The sequence below is a fragment of the Anolis sagrei genome, chromosome 1 (assembly GCF_037176765.1).
Source record: "Anolis sagrei isolate rAnoSag1 chromosome 1, rAnoSag1.mat, whole genome shotgun sequence".
Classification (NCBI taxonomy): Eukaryota; Metazoa; Chordata; class Lepidosauria; order Squamata; family Dactyloidae; genus Anolis; species Anolis sagrei.
The window spans coordinates 126,069,676-126,093,146 of record NC_090021.1 but is presented as its reverse complement, the minus strand read 5'-3'; the positions used below and the strand labels follow the sequence as shown (position 1 = coordinate 126,093,146).

The 23,471-nt window shown below is 39.8% G+C and overlaps 2 protein-coding genes across 9 annotated transcripts in view; both read right to left on the bottom strand.

Moving 5' to 3' along the window:
* Positions 1–15,012, bottom strand: part of MLIP (muscular LMNA interacting protein) — a 67,993-nt gene extending 52,981 nt beyond the window's left edge. For 2 of the 5 annotated variants that reach the window (XM_060788166.2, XM_067468396.1), the window contains exons 1-2: positions 14,951–14,967; positions 10,052–10,212 (exon numbers count right to left, since the gene is read on the bottom strand). In XM_060788166.2, coding sequence (XP_060644149.2) covers positions 10,052–10,147 — 96 coding nt within the window. In that variant the 5' untranslated portion in view covers positions 10,148–10,212; positions 14,951–14,967. Of the gene's footprint in view, positions 1–10,051; positions 10,265–14,950 lie in introns of those variants that run through there. The other 3 variants (XM_067468400.1, XM_067468397.1, XM_067468394.1) reach the window with 3 other exon arrangements.
* A 4,335-nt stretch (positions 15,013–19,347) lies between these two features.
* The window catches only part of LRRC1 (leucine rich repeat containing 1), a 126,713-nt gene continuing 122,589 nt past the window's right edge, over positions 19,348–23,471 (bottom strand). For all 4 annotated transcript variants that reach the window (XM_060788221.2, XM_060788202.2, XM_060788215.2 and 1 more), the window contains 2 exons: positions 21,706–21,801; positions 19,348–19,529 (listed from right to left, as the gene is read on the bottom strand). In XM_060788221.2, the coding sequence (XP_060644204.2) occupies positions 19,377–19,529; positions 21,706–21,801 (249 nt within the window). In that variant the 3' untranslated portion in view covers positions 19,348–19,376. The remainder of the gene's footprint in view (positions 19,530–21,705; positions 21,802–23,471) is intronic.

Sequence of the window (23,471 nt, the reverse complement as noted above, 5' to 3'; positions counted from 1 at the left end):
ATGGTCGTTGCGACCTCCGATGATGGGAGAATGAGAGACGGTCCCTAAGGTACGATGGACTCTGGCCGTAAAGAATTTTAAAGGTCAGAACTAACATCTTATACAGGCCACGGTACTCAGTTGGAAGCCAGTGTAAATGTTGCAGCACTGGTGTTATATGGCATTTCGTGGGCGTTCTTGTGAGTAACCTGGCTGCCGCATTCTGAACAATACGGCGCTTTCGGGTCGTAGACATCGGAAGGCCAACATACAGGGCGTTGCAATGGTCCAGCCTAGACATGACCGTGGCATGGATGACTGTTGCCAGAGCCTCATCAGATAGGTAGGGTGCCAATTGCCTCGCTTGTCGTAGATGGAAAAAGACCTGTTTGCTGGCAGCAGCGACCTGAGCTTCCATTGTCAGCTGCGAATCCAAAACGACACCCAAGCTCTTAACAGTAGGTGAAGGAGATAGGGCAGCACCATCGAAGGTGGGTAGCAAATGGGTCAGACCAATCGAGCGGCCATGCCAGAGAATCTCAGTCTTTGCTGGGTTCACCTTCAGTCTACCAGCACATAGCCAGTTCGACAGAGCCTCCAGACATAAGGTGAAATTGTCTGGTATTGACGTTGCTCCAGGCTCCAATGTCGTCCACATATTGATAGCAGTCTAGGCCGAAACTCTGAGCCAAACTAGCAAGGGGTCTAACACAGATGTTGAAGAGAAGAGGGGAGAGAATTGCACCTTGGGGTACCCCACATAGGAGGGGAGATCTTTCAGAAACTTGATCCATATACTAAACGCATTGGCTCCGGTTTTGGAGAAATGAGTTGAACCAATTGAGGGCCTGACCGTGAACTCCAGACATGGCAAGACGGTGAATCATTAGATCGTAGTCAACGGTGTCAAACGCTGCAGAAAGGTCGAGAAGTACCAGTAGCGCTGATCCGCCGTTATCAGACTAGCATTCTTAGCATGGCACTCTTGATAGAACTACCTAAAATCTCTCAGAATTCCCCAGGAAGGAAAAATAATGTGTTAAATCTTTGTGGCTCTGTTGCAGAATTAACATTATCATTCAGTCCAAACAGGGTAGAAACCAGTCTGTTTTATTGCCTTCTTTTGAGGAGACCGAAATGAATGTTATGGCGACTACTTGGAATTTAATTCTACTCTGAGTGCTGGCTCCATCAATGTTATAGCCTTAGTTCAGTCCACTCAAGAGAGTCACGTAATAGTTGTTGCTGCTGGAATCGGGTTTCCACTGCTATTCTTGGACGTCCCCACCCTGTGATGGAAGGTGAACATACTATACTGTTGATGAGTCATATTTATGACAGAGTTGGTAACAGCAGGACAATGTGAAGTTTCAGCAAATAAACAACCCCTTCCTTTCCTCCCAGTAGGGAAACTGGCAAAAAGGGACAAAACATCAAAATGGTTGTGCAGAATGGAGACTAGCCTTTCTCCAATAATGATAGCGATTAAAATTCAAACAAGAAGGCTAAGTAGGGAGAGAATGCCAATTGGTAAATTCTGCTGATTTGATGCCATCATACTTCATATAAATCAGCTGGATACTGATTCAAAAGTGCTAACAAAAGTGGCTTTTGCTAAATGCAAAAAGAGAGGGCATGATCCAGGAAATGCCTAAACATAATTAAACATGTTTTTGTTGGTTTCTCTGTTGATATAAATGACATTTTTAAAGTGCTTAATTATAACAAAATTATTTTTACAAGACAAAATGTACTACTACTACTACTACTACTACTACTATTTGATGCACAACAAGATTGGTACATGGCAAATTATTATTATTATTATTATTATTATTATTATTATTATTATTATTTGTTGCCAAAGGCTTTCATGGCTGTAATCACTGGGTTACTGTGAGTTTTTTGGGCTATATGGCTTGTTCCAGAAGCATTCTATCTTGACGTTTTGCCCACATCTGAGGATGCCTGGCATAGATGTAGGCAAAACGTCAGGAGAGAATGCTTTTGGATCATGGCTATACAGCCCGGAAAACTCACAGCAACCCTATTATTATTATTATTATTATTATTATTATTATTATTATTATTATTATGTTTATGTTTATTTATACTCCACTTTTTCTTTCCAAAAGCGATCAAATTATCTTTGGGTGTGTTTACTCTTTGATAAATGGAGTGAGTATTTTGTTGGCCCTGGACAATTTCCCATCAAACATTCAGGTCAGTTCTATTAAATGCTACTCAGGGACTTGCCTGGGATCCATTTTGGGGGTCTATGTTTTTGCCCATTCTTTAATCTTTTGTCAATCTGTTTTATTTATGACTGTCTTTACAGAGTTGCTCTTTCATCTTATTTTAGACTATCAGCCGATATATGTTTACTCATATAACTGATATATATACTTCACAGGACACGCTTTGAGATCTATGGGGGCAACACTGTTGAGAAAAAAACAGAAAAGCATAATACAACAAATCACACACTCTCCATTTTGAGGAAGGCTATGACAAACTCGTTCTGAACAAATTTTGCCAAGGAAACTGCATGCTAGTTTTGCCTTAAGGTTGCCATAAGGCAGAAATGATTTGAAGGCTCAAAATAACAAACCGCCAGTGACAGCTAGCTGCTCCCATGACAATAGTTGCTAAATTTCATCCAGATTTTAGTCCCGCTCTGAAGGATCTGTCTCAGAGAATAAAATCGGAGAACAGAGCCCCCATGACTCACTCTACATCCTGGTGCAGTTCTGAAGAGTTTGGACCATGGATGATGGGACTTGCAGTATCTCCACTCACTTCTTGACACCTCTGTGACCCACACCAATGACTGATCAAGATCAAACTTGGCACACAGAACCCCCTGACCCACTCTTTGTCCTAGTGCAACTTGTAGAAGGATGGACTATAAATGATGGGACTTACAGTACCCTCACTTTCTGAGACCACTGTGACCCTCACCAATGACTGATCAAGATCAAATTTGGCACACAGAGCCCCCTGACCGACTCTTTGTCCTAGTGCATTTTGTAGGAGGATGGATCATGGATGATGGGACTTGCAGTATCTTCACTAATTTCCTGAGAGCATTGCGACCCAAACTAATGACCGATCAGGACCAAACTTGGCAAAATAGTTCTGTTACAGTGTGCCGTCGCACTTGGGGGCTATTATTCTTAATGAAAGAGGGATGGACATGGCATCTTTCTCCCAAGGGATTGCTTCTTGCCCTCCTATAGGAAACTGGAACTCTCAAAAACCCAAAACGCTGTAAATAACTCAAAATAAGTTTTATTGATCACAAAGAGTTATTTCTTAAAGCAATGAGCTGGAAACTTCAGAGGGGTGAAGGAAAATATATGTTACAGTCTCAATTAGTCCTGGGTCCAAGGTGTTTGAAGCTGAGAAGCCTCACCAAGTTTCCTCTTTCCTCAATGGCTGTGAATGCCGGAGCAAACCACAACCCCAGTTCAGATGGCCTATGTTTTGAAGACTCAGGATCTTCCTTTGGTGCTAAAAGAACCGGTTTGAAGGCACTTCAGACTTCCAACGTCGTTCAGGTTGGTCTGAACATGAAGCACAAGTCTCAAGGGTAAAAAACCTCAGAACTGGTGCTAAGAGGTAACTTAAATCAGGGTCTTTTAGAGTCAAGTCTCTTACTCACGTCCATATGGTAGGAACTCTGATGGCAGAATGAAAGGAAAGGAAGCACTCCCCTCCTGCAGGAAGATGTGGAGCCAAACAGTACTGATTGACAGCTGTAAGTAACCAATCCATACAACTATACATAAGCAGGGTAAAAGGGGCAGGATTAAGCATGATACAACAGTTTAAATCTTGCAACTAACAGTTCTACACATAGGTGGCACCACTTGCGCCGTTACATACAGCTTAGAATAAAACCACCAAAATAGCAGCCACCAATACCTCCCAAATAGCTAACTTTTAAACCAAAGTATGGATCTATTAGAATACTATTAGCCCAAAGTGGACATTCCCCCATCAATGAAGACATAATTTGATTACTTTGTTCAGTCCCAAGAAAAAAAAATTACAGAGGACAACAAGACTGCAATTTTCAGCTTTCCAATGGAATGCATTCATATCTGAGTGCTTTCCATTCTTGTTTTTATGCAAAATAATTGATGGTGTTTCTATTTCAGGGGAACAAAGGACTTGTATAATATTCAAGCATTTCTCAAGGAAGCAGAAAATGCAGAATTCATGTCTTTATGTTATTTTGTGCCTTCAAGTCATTTTCTTCTTATGGAGACATTCATGATAACCTCTCACAAGGTTTTCTTTTGACTGCTTGGCTCCATTATCTGCTTTCTGCCCATCAATACCAGGAGCACCAGTTACCACTGACCATTCCCTACTTTGCAGCACCTCCTTTTGTCCAGTTTTAGGGCTGGTCCTACTTTCTGTCCCAGTGTAATGGTTTACTGCACCAAGAAATATATATTTAAGATGATATCTATGTTTCAACTGGCTATAACAGCCCAACCTCACAAAACACACTGCTGCCACACCCAGCAGTCATGCCGCTATGAACATTTTGGACCGAGGTGTCAGACTGTAACCTTATCTCTAGCAGGCGTCTATTTCAATTTCTCCCTGCGGATATTATACTGGCAAGAGCACCCTGACATATTTAGGTATGTGAAATTCAAAGAGAAGATGGAAAATATTTTTACTGCATGTACTGAATGCAACAAATGTCAGGCTGAAGATGTGGGACTTTCAAGTCCATCCTCCTTTTATGTCAGTCAACACTCTCCTCTTCACTTGGCTGGGGCAGCACAGTTGCAACACATTCAGGTGTTTGGCACGGCAGCTGCTGAGTTATATGGGGCACTTTAGTAATTGTGGGGCAAATCAGAAGAGAAGTAGATACAACAGAGTGCTCTGGCTACTGTTACACCTTTTTGGAGGGAGGGAGGGAGGGAGGGAGGGAGGGAGAAAGAAACCTTTCTTAGAGGACTTAAAGGACTAACAACAACAACAACAACAACAACAACACTTTATTTATACCCCACTCCATCTCCCCCAGGGGGACTCGGGGTAGCTTACGTGAGGCCACACCAATCAATACAATAAACACAGTATTACACAAAAACATCACAAAACCAAAAAATAAAATACATAAAATGCAAAAGCCAATATAATAGACAACACAGCAATATAAAATCAAGCATCAAAACACAGAAAAAATTCACTGGGCAGGGCAAATTCAAGAATAAAAAATTAAAAGTTTTAAAAACACTGGGAGATAGAGCAGTGTAAAATTGTCGTGAAGGGGGTTCTGGGGATGAGGAAGGATTTGATTGCATGAACCATAAGATAAAGTGGAATGATCATATTTCATCAGTTCTAAGATAATAATAGTAATAATAACTATTATAATTTATTTATATTCCACCCTATCTCCCCGGAGAGACTCAGGGCGGATTCCAAACATAAAAGGAAAACATTCAATGCCCAACAACAACGATACATCCATACTAACAAAATTTGGCAAGCCAACATATAAAAACAAATTATGACTTAATAACTAAAATTAAATTTTAAAAACGCAACCTGTTATATCAGGCATAAGACAAAACATCAAACATCGAATAGAAGCATCAATTTCCCAGTTCCTTGGGGACAAATAGATTTATCATTGCTCAAGATATCTATAGAGCTGGTGGGGCGAACAGGATACAGATGGTAGCTATTAATCAGGGGTACTCTTCCTCCTCTTCATAAGCCAGTGAGCAAAGGTATGTCTTCTACTGTTTCTTAAAAATGGGGAGGGAGGGGGCCATATTTAGGGAGTTTCAGAGGTAGAGGGTGGCCATGAAGAAGGCCCTTTCTCTTGTTCATGCCAGCTGTGCTTGGGACGGGAGTGGGACTGAGAGGAGGGCTTCCTCCGATGACCACAGTGTCCAAGTTGATCTATAGTGGGAGATATGGTTAGTCAAATAGTCTTCCATTGATTGGGAAATGCATAATAATTTCAGTACCACAAATTGGGGGGGGGGGTTTGCGGTAAATAGATAGACCATCTGCAGTTCTAAGATGCACCCCATTTTTAGATGTGTTTATATGGGGGGGGGCTCATTTTCAAATTATTTATTTGTTTGATTTGATTTATGCACTGCTTTTCTCAATCCCTGGAGGGCTCAAAGCGATTCACAACAAAGTATATAGCAAAATGCAATTCCTCACTAAATAGTAAATACAACACATAACTAAAATAGCATATAACAATAGATTAAAATCAGTAAACTATAAAACTTCAGACGCTGACAAACATAAAACATAGAATTGAAGAAGCGCAGTATCTGAAAACCATCTCCACTATCTGCAGAGAACCGGACAAGTTCCTAAATATAATGCAACATACCCCCTTCATCTGTGAGTTACTTCTATTGCTGATTTCAGAGTAGTTTATACTTAGTTGAATCAAGGAGCAAGCAGAATCCTGTCACTTCCAATATGCTCAGACAAAAGTAAACTCTGAAACTCCCTCCAAAAATAATTAAAAATTACATCATGCAGTATAAAAAAGAAGAAGGGTGGAGAGAGGAAATATAACAACATCTTTCAGATTAATATTAACCATAACTTATATATTTCTTCCATATAGTCAGACATAAATAAAAGGAATTGGATTTTATGGAAGGGATAGAATTCCAGAACATAAGAGTATGCAAAGTGCCTCTCCCTGTTTCCAAACAGGTCTATTTCTGGGTCTTCTTGGGACATATAGGAGGCCTCTGATTATTTTATACAGGATTATAGAAGGGAAAGCAGTCCTTCAGATACCCTAATCCTGAGCCATAAAGGGCTTTAAAGGTCATTACCAGCACTTTGAACTGAGACTGGGAACAAACTGAAAGCCAGTGCAGTTGTTCCAATAAGGAGGTAACACATTCCATAAAAGGCAGGTCCTGTTAATAGCCATTTCCCCATTCCAAACGTCACCCGGGTCTACAACAGGATTACCAGCCTGAGTGATAGGAAAATCCTTAAGAGCTGTCGGAAAGCCACAACTAGAAATCCATTTTAAAAGACTGTTAGGCACAAATCAGCCATTAAAAAACCCTTGACATCTCATACATATATACAGTACATTAAAATTAAGATAGTAACTCCCCTCCCGTATGAAATATTAGGGTGCCATTAAGACAAAGTTAATCTATCCATGCCAATGGGACTGCATTAATTTGTTTAATTCCCAAAGTGCCACCTTCTTACACCAGCTCCAAAAAACATGCCCTCCTGAATGTGAGAGATTAGAAACGTAAAGAGATAAGTCTACGGACAGACTACAGTAGATTCAAATGAAGGGAGAGCAAGAATATAATGCTCTATGTCAGCATATAAGTATTAGATTTAGCAACCTTATACTCAATAGTTACCATTTTGCATTAGAGTGACCACTTCTTTGTTTGCTTGCTTATCACACCCATTCTGTTCTTGCACTGCTCTAACCTGCAAACAGTTTTCTTCTCTGGGTTGTTGTAGGTTTTTTTGGGCTATATGGCCATGTTCTAGAGGCATTCTCTCCTGACATTTTGCCTGCATCTATGGAAAGCATCCTCAGATGTTGTGAGGTCACCTCACAACCTCTGAGGATGCTTGCCATAGATGCAGGCGAAACGTCAGAAGATTATGCCTCTAGAACAGTGGTTCTCAACCTGGGGTCCCCAGATGTTTTTGGTCTACAACTCCCAGAAATCCCAGCCAGTTTACCAGCTGTTAGGATTTCTGGGAGTTGAAGGCCAATAACATCTGGGGACCCCAGGTTGAGAACCACTGCTCTAGAACATGGTCATATAGCCCGAAAAAACCTGCAACATCCAGTGATTCCAGCCATGAAAGCCTTCAACAATACAATTTTCTTCTCTTTCTTAACTCCATATGACTATGTGTTTGACTATGCACAAGTAATTGGCAATTAAAATTTCATTTTCATGTAAATAAGACTGTGGACCTCTTCACACGGCCAGCGAAAGGGAAGGCGTTCAGGGTGGCTTTGTCCTTGCCATGCATAAAAGCGTCAAAACGGGCAAAAATGTGAAGAGGTCTCATGTGAATAGGCCCTATGTTTGTTTCTTTTCTGCTAGATCCATAGTAGAGTGAGCATAGGACAGGATGTTGTTCAATTTGTCTTACCAATTTGATTACTCTGCTTATAGAAATCTACTACTGACTCTCAACTTTTGCAACACACTTGTCACTGAACTTGAGTGCATGTCCGCTTGGTTGTTGTTTTGTAAAGTCACATGTTGTGACATTTGGAAACACACAGAAGTAGAAACGAAAAGATTGAGGAATCTGACAACATAAAAAAAAATAAGCTTACTATAAATGAAGAATTTTGCCCTCTGCCTGTCTTAAGATTTTCTCCTATAATTCTAATAGGTTTTGGACTACCATTATATCAAAGCTTCCTATACACTTTGAATTTTTTTCTGCCTAATATTTGTAATATGTACAGTAGTGTATCATTTATAGTAGCTATAGCTATGATGAGCTAGCACTATGTACAGGGTTCAACATAAGAAAATGAACATTTGCAGTTACATATGTGGACTGAAGCTGAAATCAAGCCACTTCAACTTAAACAAAACCAAACATTTCTTAGGGTGTTCTTATACTATAGAACAGTGATTCTCAACCTGTGGATCCCCAGATGTTTCAGCCTTCAACTCCCAGAAAGCATAACAGCTTGTAAATTGGCTGGGATTTCTGGGAGTTGTCGGCCAAAACACACGGGGACCCACAGGTTGAAAACCACTGCCATAGAATGAATGCAGTCTGACGTCCCTTTAAGTGCTGTGGCTCAATACTATAGACTCCCTGGGTTTGCAGTTTGTTGGGACGCCACCTCTCTTTGGCAGAGAAGACTAAAGATCTTGTAAAACTACATTTCCTATTATTCCATAGCATCAAGCCATTGCAGTTAAAGTGGTGTCAAAGTGCATTAATTCTACAGTGTAGGTGTACCCCTAATACCAAGAGAATGAAAGAAATGAAAGAAGGTGATGATCATTCCAAACAATTGTAGCCTATTAAAAGATTCAAATGCTAACCAGAGTTTGGGAAACTTTTTTCCTATTTTTCTTTCTTTTTCTTTTTCTTTTCAACTTTAACTCTCAGAATCTTTGATTTGGTCATTGCTACTGCTTGATAATGATGCAATATGTGCACCGAGTAAGTGATAATCCCAAAGAGTGATTTTAAGTCCAGCTTGTAGGTGGTTGTGGCCTTGCTCCTGGGTCACTAGGTTAATGAGTCTTAGCTTAAGTAATGTGACACAAAATGTGGAGAAGGTGATTATGACTAATGGAAAGGCCTCAACCAAAGAGCCAGTAGATATCTTTAGTGAATTTTTTTGCAAGCGTTGATCAGAAATTATTTTTACATATTTTGATGGAGTGGTGATTACAGCAGAAAGTTCAAGAAAAAAAATCCAGTGAAGAAGACAGTTCTGTCAGAGATTGTGTTGTTTTCATACTCAAGAATGTGATACCTTTTCTAATTCGTCATTCAGTGGCAGTGACTGCCAACTAGCTTATCAATTTTCAGGGTCAAGAATAATATGGCGCCTTCATGCCACTGGGGAAACTCCTTTTGGCACACGTAAATGTCATTTATTACTATGGAGTTGTTTTCAATAGAGTAAATATAGTAAACAACAGTGTCATTTTGCTCCTTAACTTTCCCTTGCAGAACTCTACTCAGTCTTCGGTGTTAGATATCTAATGGATACAACACAGAGCAAGTTGTAAGACACACTGAATCATAACACTTATTCTTTTAATCCCATGTTTAATAAATGACTTCTCCATTCTGAACTGCCTATAGCAACACTACAAGAGCATGCTGAAATACTATAGCATCATTTAATTTCAACACACAGTTATTCAACTCATTAAATTTCAAGGTCATTGACTTGAGGAAGTATCAAAATAGCAACTGGATGGAACTTCTTTGCTATGCAGCAGCTACTTTCCCCCCTTGCTCTCAGTACTTCCAAGATTTAACCCAATTATCCCAAGGCAAAACCACACCGTACCTTCATTTTCTCCTTCCACACAGTGTTTCTTGTTGAAGCTTCTCCCTTATGTTTTCCTAAGTCCATTCCCAAAGCAGAAAAAGATTCAGATCCCATCAAGTCGTGACTTCCCAGGCACCATGACTGCACATACTCAGGTTGTGAGACTGAACTGTATCAGGCTGTCCAGATGATAATTTCTTGTTAGCTGGGTTTCCATTTATAGACTGAGAAAATTCACAAATAGAACCCTGGCAGGGAGGCAGGCAACTGGCTTCAGATAACAATAAATGCCATGTTGGCATCCAATGAGTCGTACTTTATCGTCATGCCATGCTAATTATTTGAAATTAAGGAAGGGGGAAATCTACCAGTTTCTTTTTCTTCCATATGCAATTTTATTTTTTATCTCAATTTTTTTTCCAGAGCAGTAGGAAGAAACTGAGGGATTTTTGTAAATCAGACAAGTTTGTTAAACAAAGTTCTAATGAGGTCTGATCTGGCTGAATTCAATAGATATGGCAATCAGATCCCAACATGGTAAGGATCATGTTGCAACCCAAGAGGTGGTAATGATAAGGTCCAGGCTAGATAAATCTGTCTGTTTGAGACCAACTGAGACATTACTGCATAAGCTTTGCTTTCAACCTTTCAGGGTATTTAGCTTCACAACTCCAAGCAGCAGTTTAACAACGACAACAAACAAAAACAACAATGTATAAGAAGATTGAAAGGAGAAACACATACTCAAAATCATTTTGCAGTGGTTTAAACTGAAACAATGAGGTTTTGGCATAACATATATATTAAATTATGAATTTTCGTCACAGTTATACATATTACAAAAGTTTCTCCTGTTGCCCACTTTGTAAAATTTTCTGTTGTTTCTATAGGCATATGAATGCAATGGACAAAGACTTTTAGTTACTTTGTTTGCCTACTTGTAAGGCTAATAATGACAAGGAAAATAATACTATTCTTTCCACAAGATGGAACATCAAAGATACAGAATCAGAGAGAGACAATTAAAACAACATTATAAATATGTATAAAAGCTCCAACTCCCCACCAGCCATTCCAGGAATCTCACACACAACTCGCAGCTTAATCCAGTGATATTTTACAATTCATTTAGGTGCTGTTGCAATCAGGTAAGTATATTGTTCAACTTTCTTCAATTTGTGCCAATTTTCTGTAGTAATCTGCTGATTACAAGATCAAGGCAGGATGTCATCAGTCCTTTGAAGTGGGCATGTTAATTGGTGGGAAACTACGCAAAAATAATTAAAACTGGAATGGTGAACACAGGACCAAAATCCACTCTCAAAATGTTCGTCTTTGATTATTCAGTCAGATATACAAATGAGCTAGTCTTATGCAGAGAAATGTATTGCCCAATTAAAATTGTAAGTTATTCATTGCTCTTGCACATTACTGCAGAGGCAATGAAAACAAATCAGAGCAACATAGGAAAACAGAAGTCATTTCCCCATATATTACATTGATGGTTTTAAAGAAAAGTTTCTCGTTAGCAGAATTGTTTTAGGTGTAATTTAACAGATCAAGCCACCTGTTATTGTTTATAGTGCAGTGGAACCTCTACTTAAGAGCATCCCAACTTGAGCTGAGAGCTGTTGCTCGGCCTGAGTTTTTCTTTGACATAAGATCGGCATTTTAAGAGATACAGCCAAAGACAGTGTTAGAGCGAGAGTACGGGGCTTTCAGGCTTCAAGGGAGCAGCCTCAGTGCCTCATGCCTCTGTTCCTCATGCTATTGTCCACTTTGGGAGATTGCTGTCTGTTTTGCTCTTGTCCGCTTTGAGGAACATTGGCTTAATTGATTTTGTGTGGTTTTTATTCCTGGTATGTTTGACTCCATGAAGAGAGGGAGGGGGAGAGAGCAAGGGAGGGAGGCTGGAATGAGTAGTACAGTATGAAGAAAACAATGCTTCTGTCTCTTCACTTTGTGCTTTGTGTTTCCTTGCCACAATTTTGTGCTTCTGTCATTGATCTTTATTTATTTATTGTTCCATATGAATGTGTATGTATACATTATTTGTTATTTATAAAGTAAATTTTCTTATTTAAAACCATGTAACAAAAATGGGGGCAGTGGAATGGATTAACAGCATTTAAATAGCTTTGAGAAAAGAGTGCTTAGAGTTAAGAGCTTGGTCACAGAGCGAATTAAACTCTTAAGTCAAGGTAGCACTGTATTTCTTTAAAATAAAATAAAAAGCATTACAATTGCTTCTCACAAAGATGAAAACAGTAATTAAAGACACCAAGGCAATGAAAACTACTTTTGTAGTAACTGACTCATAGGATATTACAGGAAACCACCAATGCAAAAGGCAAAATCTGGAGCCACTTTAAAAAGAAAGGAGAAAAAAGGAAATGGCTAACTAAACAGTGTTGAGAATCTAAACACATATGAACATTTTCTTTGTGGAGACAAACATCAGATAGAGATTTAAGGGGAATATTGTGCTATTTTTAGGCCCACTTGAAGCCACAATTTTAATTCTGCTGTCATCTGATGGATGCATGACAGTACTAAAGCACTGATAACAGGCTTTAGTGTGATAGTGATCTAAGCCTAATGCCAGCCAACTGAACAGATCTTCCTCTGGTCCCTTTGACTCCATTCCTATTGCCTCCCACCCCGTGTGTGTGTGTGTGTGTGTGCGTATATATATATATATATATATATATATATATATATATATATATATATGATTGTTCATTGAACTTCTACGATGTTGTTGCCGTACTGTAGGGTTCTATGGAATAAATGTTGGGAATGGCTGTTCTAGATATTTTGTAAAACTCTCAGAGGCCTCCACTAGTATGAACGATGGCAATAGATTCCAGGAACTGACATTCAAAACAACTGAGGAACCAAACGCTGAGAGCCACTACAAAAGATTAATAGATGATAGATAGACACACCCTGTAAATACGGTGCACATATATATACACACACACTTGCAAATGTGGATGCATTGTCTTGATCGTTCTAGTAGAATAACCTGGCAAAAGTTCATGTCTGCTGATAAAGTCAGGCGTCCGATATTAGCAACTCAGCTGGGAGGGGACTCATTCCCTGGCTCTGAGACAGATTCCAAGGTTTACAACAACAACAAACCCATTGGTTGCTACACCAGATAGAGCTGCGATGCCTTGGAAGTGGCTCACAGTCATTTGGGCAGCGGCTCTCAGCGGCAGGCAAGAGACACATGGCTCCAGTAACAGAACAACATGTCTATGGGTGTTTTCACACATTGCAGTAAAAAGGCCTTTGGGTTTCTCCAGCACTATTTGTGTATCTTCATAAATATCATGAACATGATAATGAAAGTGAGTAGATGCCTGTTAAACAACACACATTCTAGACTCAACTAGCCACAAATACTTTAAAAATGCAAAACAATAAGAGCAGGCCAAGTGTTTTGCTAGGCTAGCATGAAATAGGAACTTCTGTGCAGTGTCCAAAACAGGAAATCTTTAGTAAAGCAGCACTGCAATAATTTACTATTTCTACAAGTTTACTCACTATTTTTTTCCATATCAGGAGTGACTTGAGAAACTGCAAGTTGCTTCTGGTGTGAGAGAATTGGCCTTCTGCAAGGACATTGCCCAGAGGACGCCCAGATGTTTTGATGTTTTACTATCCTTGTGGGAGGCTTCTCTCATGTCCCTGCATGGGGAGCTGGAGCTGATGGAGGAAGCTCATCCATGCTCCCCCTGGATTCGAACCTCCGATCTGTTGATCTTCATTCCTGCCAGCACAAGGGTTTAACCCATTGCACCACTGGGGGCTTCTCCTCACTAATAGAATTTAGACAGAAATAAACCTCTTTTTTCCCTGAGTTTCTTTCACACTGAATTTAGAGACCGTCAGGCATTGACATTAGTTGGAATCCTATATTACCTTGAACATAATGTAACTTTGCATACATTTAGTTAAAAAGCAGAGGCTCTAAAGAAGTTACTGAACTGTGAAGATCTGGAAAAAAAAACACAGGCAAGAGTGCACAGTGTCCATTGGTGCTCAGTGCTCACCAAAGCGACGTGTAGCAAACCCAAAGCATTGCACATTTGTTGCACTGTGCCCCAGTCACATTGTATGCTAATTAATAATGTAATGAATCCCTCTATTGGATACAGATGTTTTGCAATTTCTCAATTCTAATTTCCACCAACATAAATATGCTTATGCAAATACAGCAAGAATCCAGCCATTATCTTTTACTATGGTTAATATTTTGGTTTAGTTTTCTTATCACTTGAAAATATATGTACTAACTTCACAAGATACATATATATACATGTCATGCTTGTAGAAAGGTGGTACACTTTTACTAACAGAAAAATGTCCCAAGTATGTCTTATTTAATACTCATCTCTCAGTAAAATATGCCTAGTTTGTCCTTCAGTTTCCCCAAAATAAATATGTTTAGATCTCAAGAGTTACTAAGATTTTACAAGAAATGTGGATTTAAAGGCTGAGCTCCTGCATCAGCAGACACAGCAATGGTGAACAGAGGCAGCCCTAGGTAATTTTCAATGGTAAGCAAACAGTATTTTGGCACCCCCCCCCCTCCCCAAACCAATCACTGATATATATTTTCTGTTCATTGTGGGAGTTGTGTGTGCCATATTTGGTTCAATTCCATCATTGGTGGAGTTCAGAATGCTCTTTGATTGTAGGTGAACTATACATCCCAGTAACTACAACTCGCATATGTCAAGGTCTATTTTCCCCCAAGAGCGCTTCAAGAGTGCCTCAAGAGTGCCCCTGGGCAAAATCAATTATACTGCAAATGCTTACTTTGCGTAGTGGGTTGAGCCGCCCCTGATGGTGAAGGATTTCCATTGCCATAAGTACTTCTTCCAATACTATTGCCCAAATACCTACCTCTTAATCCAGGGAGTATCTCAGATGAAAGGTTTCAGAGATGCTATTAATTAGGAAGGAAGATGACTGCAGCGTTGTCCCAGTCATCGACAACTGGAAGGACACCCTGAAATCTAGCTATGACTCTTCCTTTCAACCTGCCTTGTGACAGGGAACATTGCCCAAAGCTTTTGTTGGCAGTGCCTCATAAATCCTTCAATTGGCCACTGCTTGGCTTAAGCGTTGGGCTTCTGGGATCACATTCAGGCATTAGTGCCCACAAACATGAATCCCAAAATTTACAGGTTTATACATTCATTTTATAATCTTACAAATACTAAAAAGGATGCCAGGTGCATCTTATTGATTGCACTTTACAAGGTCCCGAGATGATTTATTTATTTATTTGTTGTGTCAGAAGCTAGTTGAGGGTACAGTTAACATGTATTTAAAAACATAAACAAAGTTTAAAAATTCGGCATTATGCTAAATGTCCTTTGACTGAGATGATGAAAAACAAGTATATGCCTATGATAAGACTCTGCCAGAAATTCTCAAAACACATGATGTTCAGGTTGTGCTTATGGTAATGTAATCAAGTCTCAACCAATTTGGACCTTGTTAATTTACTCAACTAGAGAAGAGAAAACAGAGATTTGGGATGTTAAGGTTCTGACTCACAACTGATGAATAAATGGCAGGATTGTGAAAAGAATTCATGTTTTCCTCTAGCTAACAAGAAAAGATGTCTAAACACATGCCACTACACAAATTATCAACGGCCACAAGACCTTACAGATTTGAGGACTTTACTGTAAAAAAAAAAGAATTTTCCAAAAAACCTTCTGCAAAAGGTAGCAAAGAAAATACCTCGCGTAACAATGGGAACTGAGCAAGCAGGCTAGCAACAGAAGAAAGTTCAATTCATATGATACTTTTTCTGACTCAGACTGCTATCAAAGTCACTAATGCAGATCAAATCTATTGCTATGCTGCATGTTTGGCCATGGTATTCAGAATGACTCTAAAATCCCAATGACATGTGTGTATGTGACAGAGGTGTCCACTATAACCCACAGTGCTGAGGAGCCACTAAAAGCACTCCATCCAAGGACATTGCAGGTTACAGCAGGTGTCAATGTCAATGTCATCCCCAAACACCATACTACCCACCACACAAGTGAAGGCTTTCATTCGGGAACAATTTCATCCTAGATATTCTGTTTTTCGACCAGAATGGACATCCCTTTCTCTCTCCCTGGGTGTGGAATTTGCATGACTCCACACACTAGCTCTCCCTAACCCTTTCCTACCCCTTCCTATGGCACACAGCAAACAGGAATTTGCTGATTTGGGGGTGAATGGTTTGGGGGTGAGTGACCTTGGACTCAAGAATTGTAGTTCACACTTATCTGGAGAGCACTGAACCCAGCCAACAATAGATCTGGACCAAACTTGGCACACAGACAAAACATAGCCATCTGTGCAAATGGGCGGGGTTTGGAGGTGATTATCCTTGGCATTTGGGAGTTGTCGTTCACCTACATCAAGAGAGCACTGAACACAGCTGATGTGAGATCTGGACCAAACCTGGCACACTGACCCAACATGGCCAACTGTGCATGCAGTTGGGGTTTGGGGGCGATTGGCCAACAATTTTGGGAATTGCAGTTAGTTACCCACATCCTTATGCATTTTCTAATGGCAGCATTCATTTTAAAAAGCAACAGGAAAGACTGACTTTTTTCTTAGAAACAGAGCTACAACTTACTGACTGATATTATCTAATACCTCAAAACAAACAATGCCTTTTTCAAATAACTTGGGCATTGGCGGGTCCCCAAGCCCTTTTCTAATATGTCCCTCCAGATTTTTTTGCATTGAAGGTCTAATCAGCCTCACCAACCTAGACAATAATAAGAAATGATAGGAGTAGAGATTCAACATCAGATAGGCCACATGCTCCCCTGGCCTAAAATAACCTTCTTGCATGTTATTAATAGCATTGCATACAAAGAGCAGGTCCTCTTAGTACAGAAGTTTCCCTTAGTACATGGAAACAGCTGTACAAAGTAGGAATAAGGCAACGTCTCCTTCAGGCAAATCCTCCAGAAAGTAAACTCAGCCACTCATGACAAACTTTCTGTCAATCGATTTAGCCAGTTCTGCTTCAATGTTTTATTTTAGTGTATATATCACCCCCATTTCATGGAATGGGACTTGACAAGGTGGGTTGCAACATGATACAACTATATATCTGATGATTTAAAAAATAGCTGTCATATTAAAACATCTCACTGGCAAAAAAAGAACAGAACAGAAATGAGATACAATAATAAGTTTTTCCTGCCTGACTGATACTACATCTGCAGGCCAGTCATTTTTACTTACACTTCATATTCTAAAGACTTCATGGATTATGAAACTTTTCTTCACATTCCTGCCACATATTCAGCAATTGTGAGTCAGAACCTTATTATTCAGACTATGTGTTTTCCTTCTCTTCCTCCTCTCTCTGCCCTGGATGCCCTTACTGCCACCAAATTCTTCCTGCTCTCACCTTGATTTTCAGCTGAAAATTAATGAAAAATTGCTCTTTCCACACTGTTAAAAGCATGAATTTCCCCAAGTAAGGCTAAAATCTACTTAAAATCCAGTTGCTGCCTCTTGCAGAATTATGGGGTTTGTAGTTTAGGGAGGAGCCTCCTAAACTACAAACCCCAGAATTCTGCAGGAGGCAGAAACCAGATTTTAAGTGGATTTTTTCTTTAGTGTGATGAAGTGGTATGAGCATGATCAGAGGTCTCTTTCCTACATCATTATGTCAGGAAGTTCAGTAATTTAAAATATGTTCCCAAACATAAGCCCAAACAGTGGTAACCCAACTGAAATGAAGTTCTGCATGGCATTCCATGTTGCACTTGGAAATGAAACACAGACTTTGTCTGCTGTTCTCGGCAACGTTCTTACCTTTCAGCTGACATGGTATCTGGGGATGAGGGGGAGCATAATCGTGCAAGGGATCACACTCCACATTCCTATGGCAACAACTGCTGCTGTCAGTCTTTGGACAATGCTGCTTGCTGCACTATAGAGGAGTGTGAGGCGAGATACGGAAAAATAAAATAAAGAGCATGACATGCCTTACACCTAATGTTCTAGGCCAGTGGTTTCCAGCCTCTGCTCCACAGAGCCCTAAAGGCTCCCCATGCACTTTTCAGGGCCATTCCAAAAATTAAAATAAATAAAAACTGAATGAAATAAAAAATAAGAAAAAAAGGAGAACCAAAGTAAGAAAACTAGAAATTATATTCCGAATGGAAATTCACCAAGTTGGTGGTAGTTGACAATAAATTGAGATATTATGGTAAATTTCAAAGTTTTTAAAATACAGTTTCATTGCATGGACATTGCACAATCGTTTTGATATCTCTTTACTTTACATTCCCTTACTATCTATCCCCTCTTCCTCCCCCTGTAACACTACACCTAAACACCATTAACTTCTAAGACACAGGGCAAGCCTAAGGTGTTCTGCCATAGAAATTGTGTCTAAAAGGGCTCTGCAAGCCAAAAAAGGTTGGGAACCACTGTTCTAGCATTTTGAAGGATGGGTCCCATCAACCTTTGCCCATGTCAGCTATTATTTTGGATGGATGGGGGTGCAGACTGAATTGCAAAGCTCCTAGGGAAGGACTACTGAATGTGGTAAACCAGCGCCATTGTTGGTCCACAGAGATTTCACAGGAAAGGAGTTCTCAGTTGTAGCCAATAGGAATAAATATGGTGGCAGTTATGGAAATGTTAGGAAAAAAATGCCACCTACTATCCTCTTCTAAACTCAAAAGCATTGACCCAAACAACTACTATTTCTCACCTGTACCTTTATTTATGCATGCTTCTTGAGAAGTAGAAGCAGAGAAATCCATAATACTCTCTCTCTCTCTCTCTCTCTCTCTCTCTCTCTCTCTCTATATATATATATATATATATATATATATATATATATATATATATATATATCACATTGTGCTTGCTAGAGAAAAGCCATTTGCTTGTGACTTTCTTTCAATTAGAAACATGAAAAATGTCCATACAAGGCAAGATTGTCCTCGGATATGGTCCATTAAATATTATGAAAGTCTTAAGTACCTATTCACCAGTACCTCAAGGTTGTTAGGTACAGAGAAGCAGCTGTGAAGTGTTTTGTTTTTTCTTTGTTTGTATGTAGATAAATACTGCCAAGCACATTCTTTCTTCCCTCTTAGCTACCTTGAGTCACCCCAGTTGACCTGAAATACAAGCTGCCTTCCCTGGCACCCATATTACATGGCTCTTTCCTCTCACCCTCTCCAAATCTTCTCCCTTCTCCTTCACCTTTCCATGTGACAATAAAAGAACAATAAATACCACGATACTTGTTGTTTTTCCTAAAAATAATATTTTATTAAGGAGGGTAAAAAGCATTGTTTAAACAGTCTGAATAGAGGTGTCCTTCAGAATTCTCTGTTTCCTCTGGCTCAAAATCATCCGGGTCTTGTGGTAACTGGTCAGTGTCTTCATCTGAAGTTGAAGGGCGTGTTAGGATGATGCGAGGTATCTTGGGTACAAGAGAGGGCAAGAAAAAGAAGTGAAATGGGCAAGGGAAATGTGGAAGCAACATAAACATTCACTCACAAAAACCTCTCTTCTTCTTTCTAAACCTAGGTGTCACATATTTGCTAAATCTCAAGTACTGGATACATGGATATGACACAATATTCTTCGTTATTAATATACTTTCTCGGCTGGGTAATACATTATGCATTGTTTTGCAACTGGATTGCAATAATTTTTGACAGCTCTCTCTTTAAGCACCAGTTGGAGTGCTGATAGAATAAAGGACCTCCCTGTCAACTAATCTATCATTACCATCATATTTACCATCATTACCATTTATCATCATTACCATCATATTTGATCATTAATTAAATTTCATCTGAAGTCTGATGGCCTGTCCTTCTGCCTAGTTCTCTGACTTGTTGGGCCACTTTTTGACTTTTGGGAGGCGGGGGGAACAGTGTCTCAATTACAGTTGAAGAGGATCATTAATCTACAACAGTGCCCTAATACAGAGTTGTTCTTTCAGATAACAAAATAGCAATTTCTGTTTGAATTTTCCTGCTTTGGGGGGTTTTTGTGTCCCTAACCCCCACTGAAGTGGAGGGACTCGTGTATAAATCTTATCTCCTGTGCTATGCTAATAATATAATTTATTTTGTCGTGTCAAGAGCGACTTCAGAAATTGCAAGTCGCTTCTGGTGTGAGAGAATTGGCCGTCTGCAAGGACATTGCCCAGGGGACGCCCGGATGATTTGATCCTTGTGGGAGGCTTCTCTCATGTCCCCGCATGAGGAGCTGGAGTTGATAGAGGGAGCTCATCCGCCTCTCCCTGGATTCGAATCTGCGACCTGTTGGTCTTCAGTCCTGCTGGCACAGGGGTTTAACCCACTGCACCACCGGGGGCTCCATAATATAATATAATATAATATAATATAATATAATATAATAAATACAATATAACATAATATATTGTATATATACACATAATATTTATAATATGATAATGTAATGCAATATAATAATAGCATGATATTATATTTTACATGTAATATTACTAATAATATTACAATATAATGATATAGTACAATATAGTAATATTTAATACTGATATCATACTATGCTAATACTATAATATATATTGTGTGTGTGTGTGTGTGTGTGTGTGTGTGTGTGTATATAGTAAGCCGCTCTGAGTCCCCTTCGGGGTGAGAAGGGCAGCATATAAATGTTGTAAATAAATAAATAAATAAATAAATAAATAAACAAAGGCTCTGGTTGTGTTTAACGATGTCATCACAAGGGCAGGATTTTGGCGGCATATTTCAGCTTTGCATCATCCATGGAGTTCACAGGCTCCCATCAAACAATGCCAGTGGGGATCCATGGGTGAAGCAGGGCAGAACTGGAGCATGCCGCAGCCAAAGAAACACAGGAGGCTTCCCATGTTGCCATAGGAATCCATGAGTGACACTTCCCTCATGGGATCAATGAAATCTCCATTTAGGTGATGCAGGGTGTGGGGTGCTGGGTCTCCCACTCCTCCCAATTACGTGAGACATGGGCTCACGGGATGCTCCAGTTCTGCCCTGCTTCACCCAGCGACAAGATCGTTAGTCCCAAGCAATAAGGAGAGCCAGGAAAAAGTCCGTCCCTTTCCTGGCTTCTTTACCTTTTCCACTGCAAAAATGCAGGCCCCTCGATACATGTTGAGGAGTAAACCAATAACACAAGACAGCAGGCATGAAAATACAGCACAGATCCCTCTTGTGTGATAATGAAATATGGGAAGGAGATATGGCTGAATTTAATAGATTGGCTATCTTGTACTGATATCTGGTATCAGTAAACAAACTATAGACAGGAAAAGTAAATTTCAGTGTCAAGGAACAGACTCATAGAATCATAGAGTTGGAAGAGACCTCATGGGCCATCCATTCCAACCCCCTGCTCAGAAACAGGACAATTGCGTTCCAAGCACCCCCAACAGATAGCCATCCAGCCTCTGTTTAAAAGCCTCCATAGAAGGAGCCTCCACCACACTTTGGGGTAGAGAGTTCCACTGCTGAAGGGTGGAAGCACCAATTTATCTGTATAAGTATTGGTCTATATTTTAAAACACCTCAGATCATAGGAATTCATTTTCCCTCTTGTTCATATCATCCACCAATACTTACTGTTATAATATGGTTTATTGTTTGAAATGGACCACTTTTAGATGGTAGCTCTGCAGGACCAGAGTCAGGTGTGCTGGGTTCAGAAAAAGTAGCATCCTTTAAAAGACAGAGAAAACAAAGGCTTGTGTAATTATTAAATTTTGCTTTTCTTTTTCTGTGGAATGGCTTTGATTTATCTATCAAAATCCAAAATTTTGGTCCAAAACCTGTCCTCAACTTATACATGTGGTTGACATATGCTCCAGTATATACAGTAGGCTTATTGAAATGCTGCAAATCAGTACTCGAGTAAATTTCAACTGTTCTTCTAATCATTTTGATGTTCGTTTCCGAAAACAAAATGTCTTGGGGAAAATTGGAGTGGAGTACATGTGTAAATGTCTTCAATGAGGTAAATGAACAAGTTTGCAAATCCATATACCATCAGAAAAGGTACAGGAGAATTAACATCAAACTAAGCATGTAAACAAATCAGGTGCTCCTTATGATTCATCTGTCATCTCCATCTCCCCAATATACACACAATGGGATTTCCTCAGAGATTCATCTCAGTAACTAGGCTTGCAAATTAAGTCCATCTTTACCTTCCAATAACTAATCACGTTACAAATCATTCTAAATATTAGACGTGACCATGAAGACAATCACATGTTATGAGAAACAGATGTTAGGAGAAACAGATGCTCTTCACCTCTTCCATCTGTTCTAAATATGTGCTAATCTACTTTGACCTTGAGCCTCATCTGCTGCCTAGCAATCCCAGAAGTGAGAATGTTATCCAGCTCCTTTCACATACCATTTCTCCAATCAAACTGTTTTATAAAACAATGATAACACTGGGAGGGAATCTTATAATACAGCAACAGGAAGGCTTCTCCTCCCTTATCAGACCACAGTGCAACACTGACGTTGCTGTAATTGCTATTCCCATCTAGTTCAGTGGTTCACAACCTTCCTAACGTTGCGACCTCTTAATACAGTTCCTCATCATGTGGTGACCCCCAACCATAACATTATTTTTGTTGCTACTTCACAACTGCAATTTTGCTACTAAGGGGAATTGTCATGTAAATCTCTGATAGGCAGGATGTATTTTCATTCACTGGACCAAGTTTGGCACAAATACCAAATGCGCCCAAATTTGAATACTGGTGGGGTTGCGGGGGGGGGGGGGAGATTGATTTTGTCATTTGGGAGTTGTAGTTGCTGGGATTTATAGTCCACCTACAACAAAAGAGCATTCTGAACTCCACTGACAATGGAATTGAACCAAACTTGGCACATAGAACTCCCATGACCAACACAAAATATTGGAGGGGTTTGGTGGCCTTGAGTCACCGATAGGCTGAGAAAGGCGGTATACAAATACAGTAAATAAATAAATAATAAATAAATTTGGTGGCCATTGACCTTGAGTTTTGGAGTTGTAATTCACCTACATTCAGAGAGCACTGTGGACTTAAACAATGATGGATCTGGACCAAACTTGGCACGGATACTCAATATGCCAAAATGTGAACACTGGTGGAGTTTGGGGAAAATAGACCTTGACATTTGGGAGCTGTAATTGCTGGGATTTATAGTTCGCCTACAATCAAAGAAGATGGAAGGTAAAAGGAAGAGGGGCCGACCAAGGGCAAGATGGATGGATGGCATCCTTAAAGTGACTGGACTGACCTTAAAGGAGCTGGGGGTGGTGACGCCCGACAGGGAGCTCTGGCGTGGGCTGGTCCATGAGGTCATGAAGAGTCGGAGAAGACTGAACG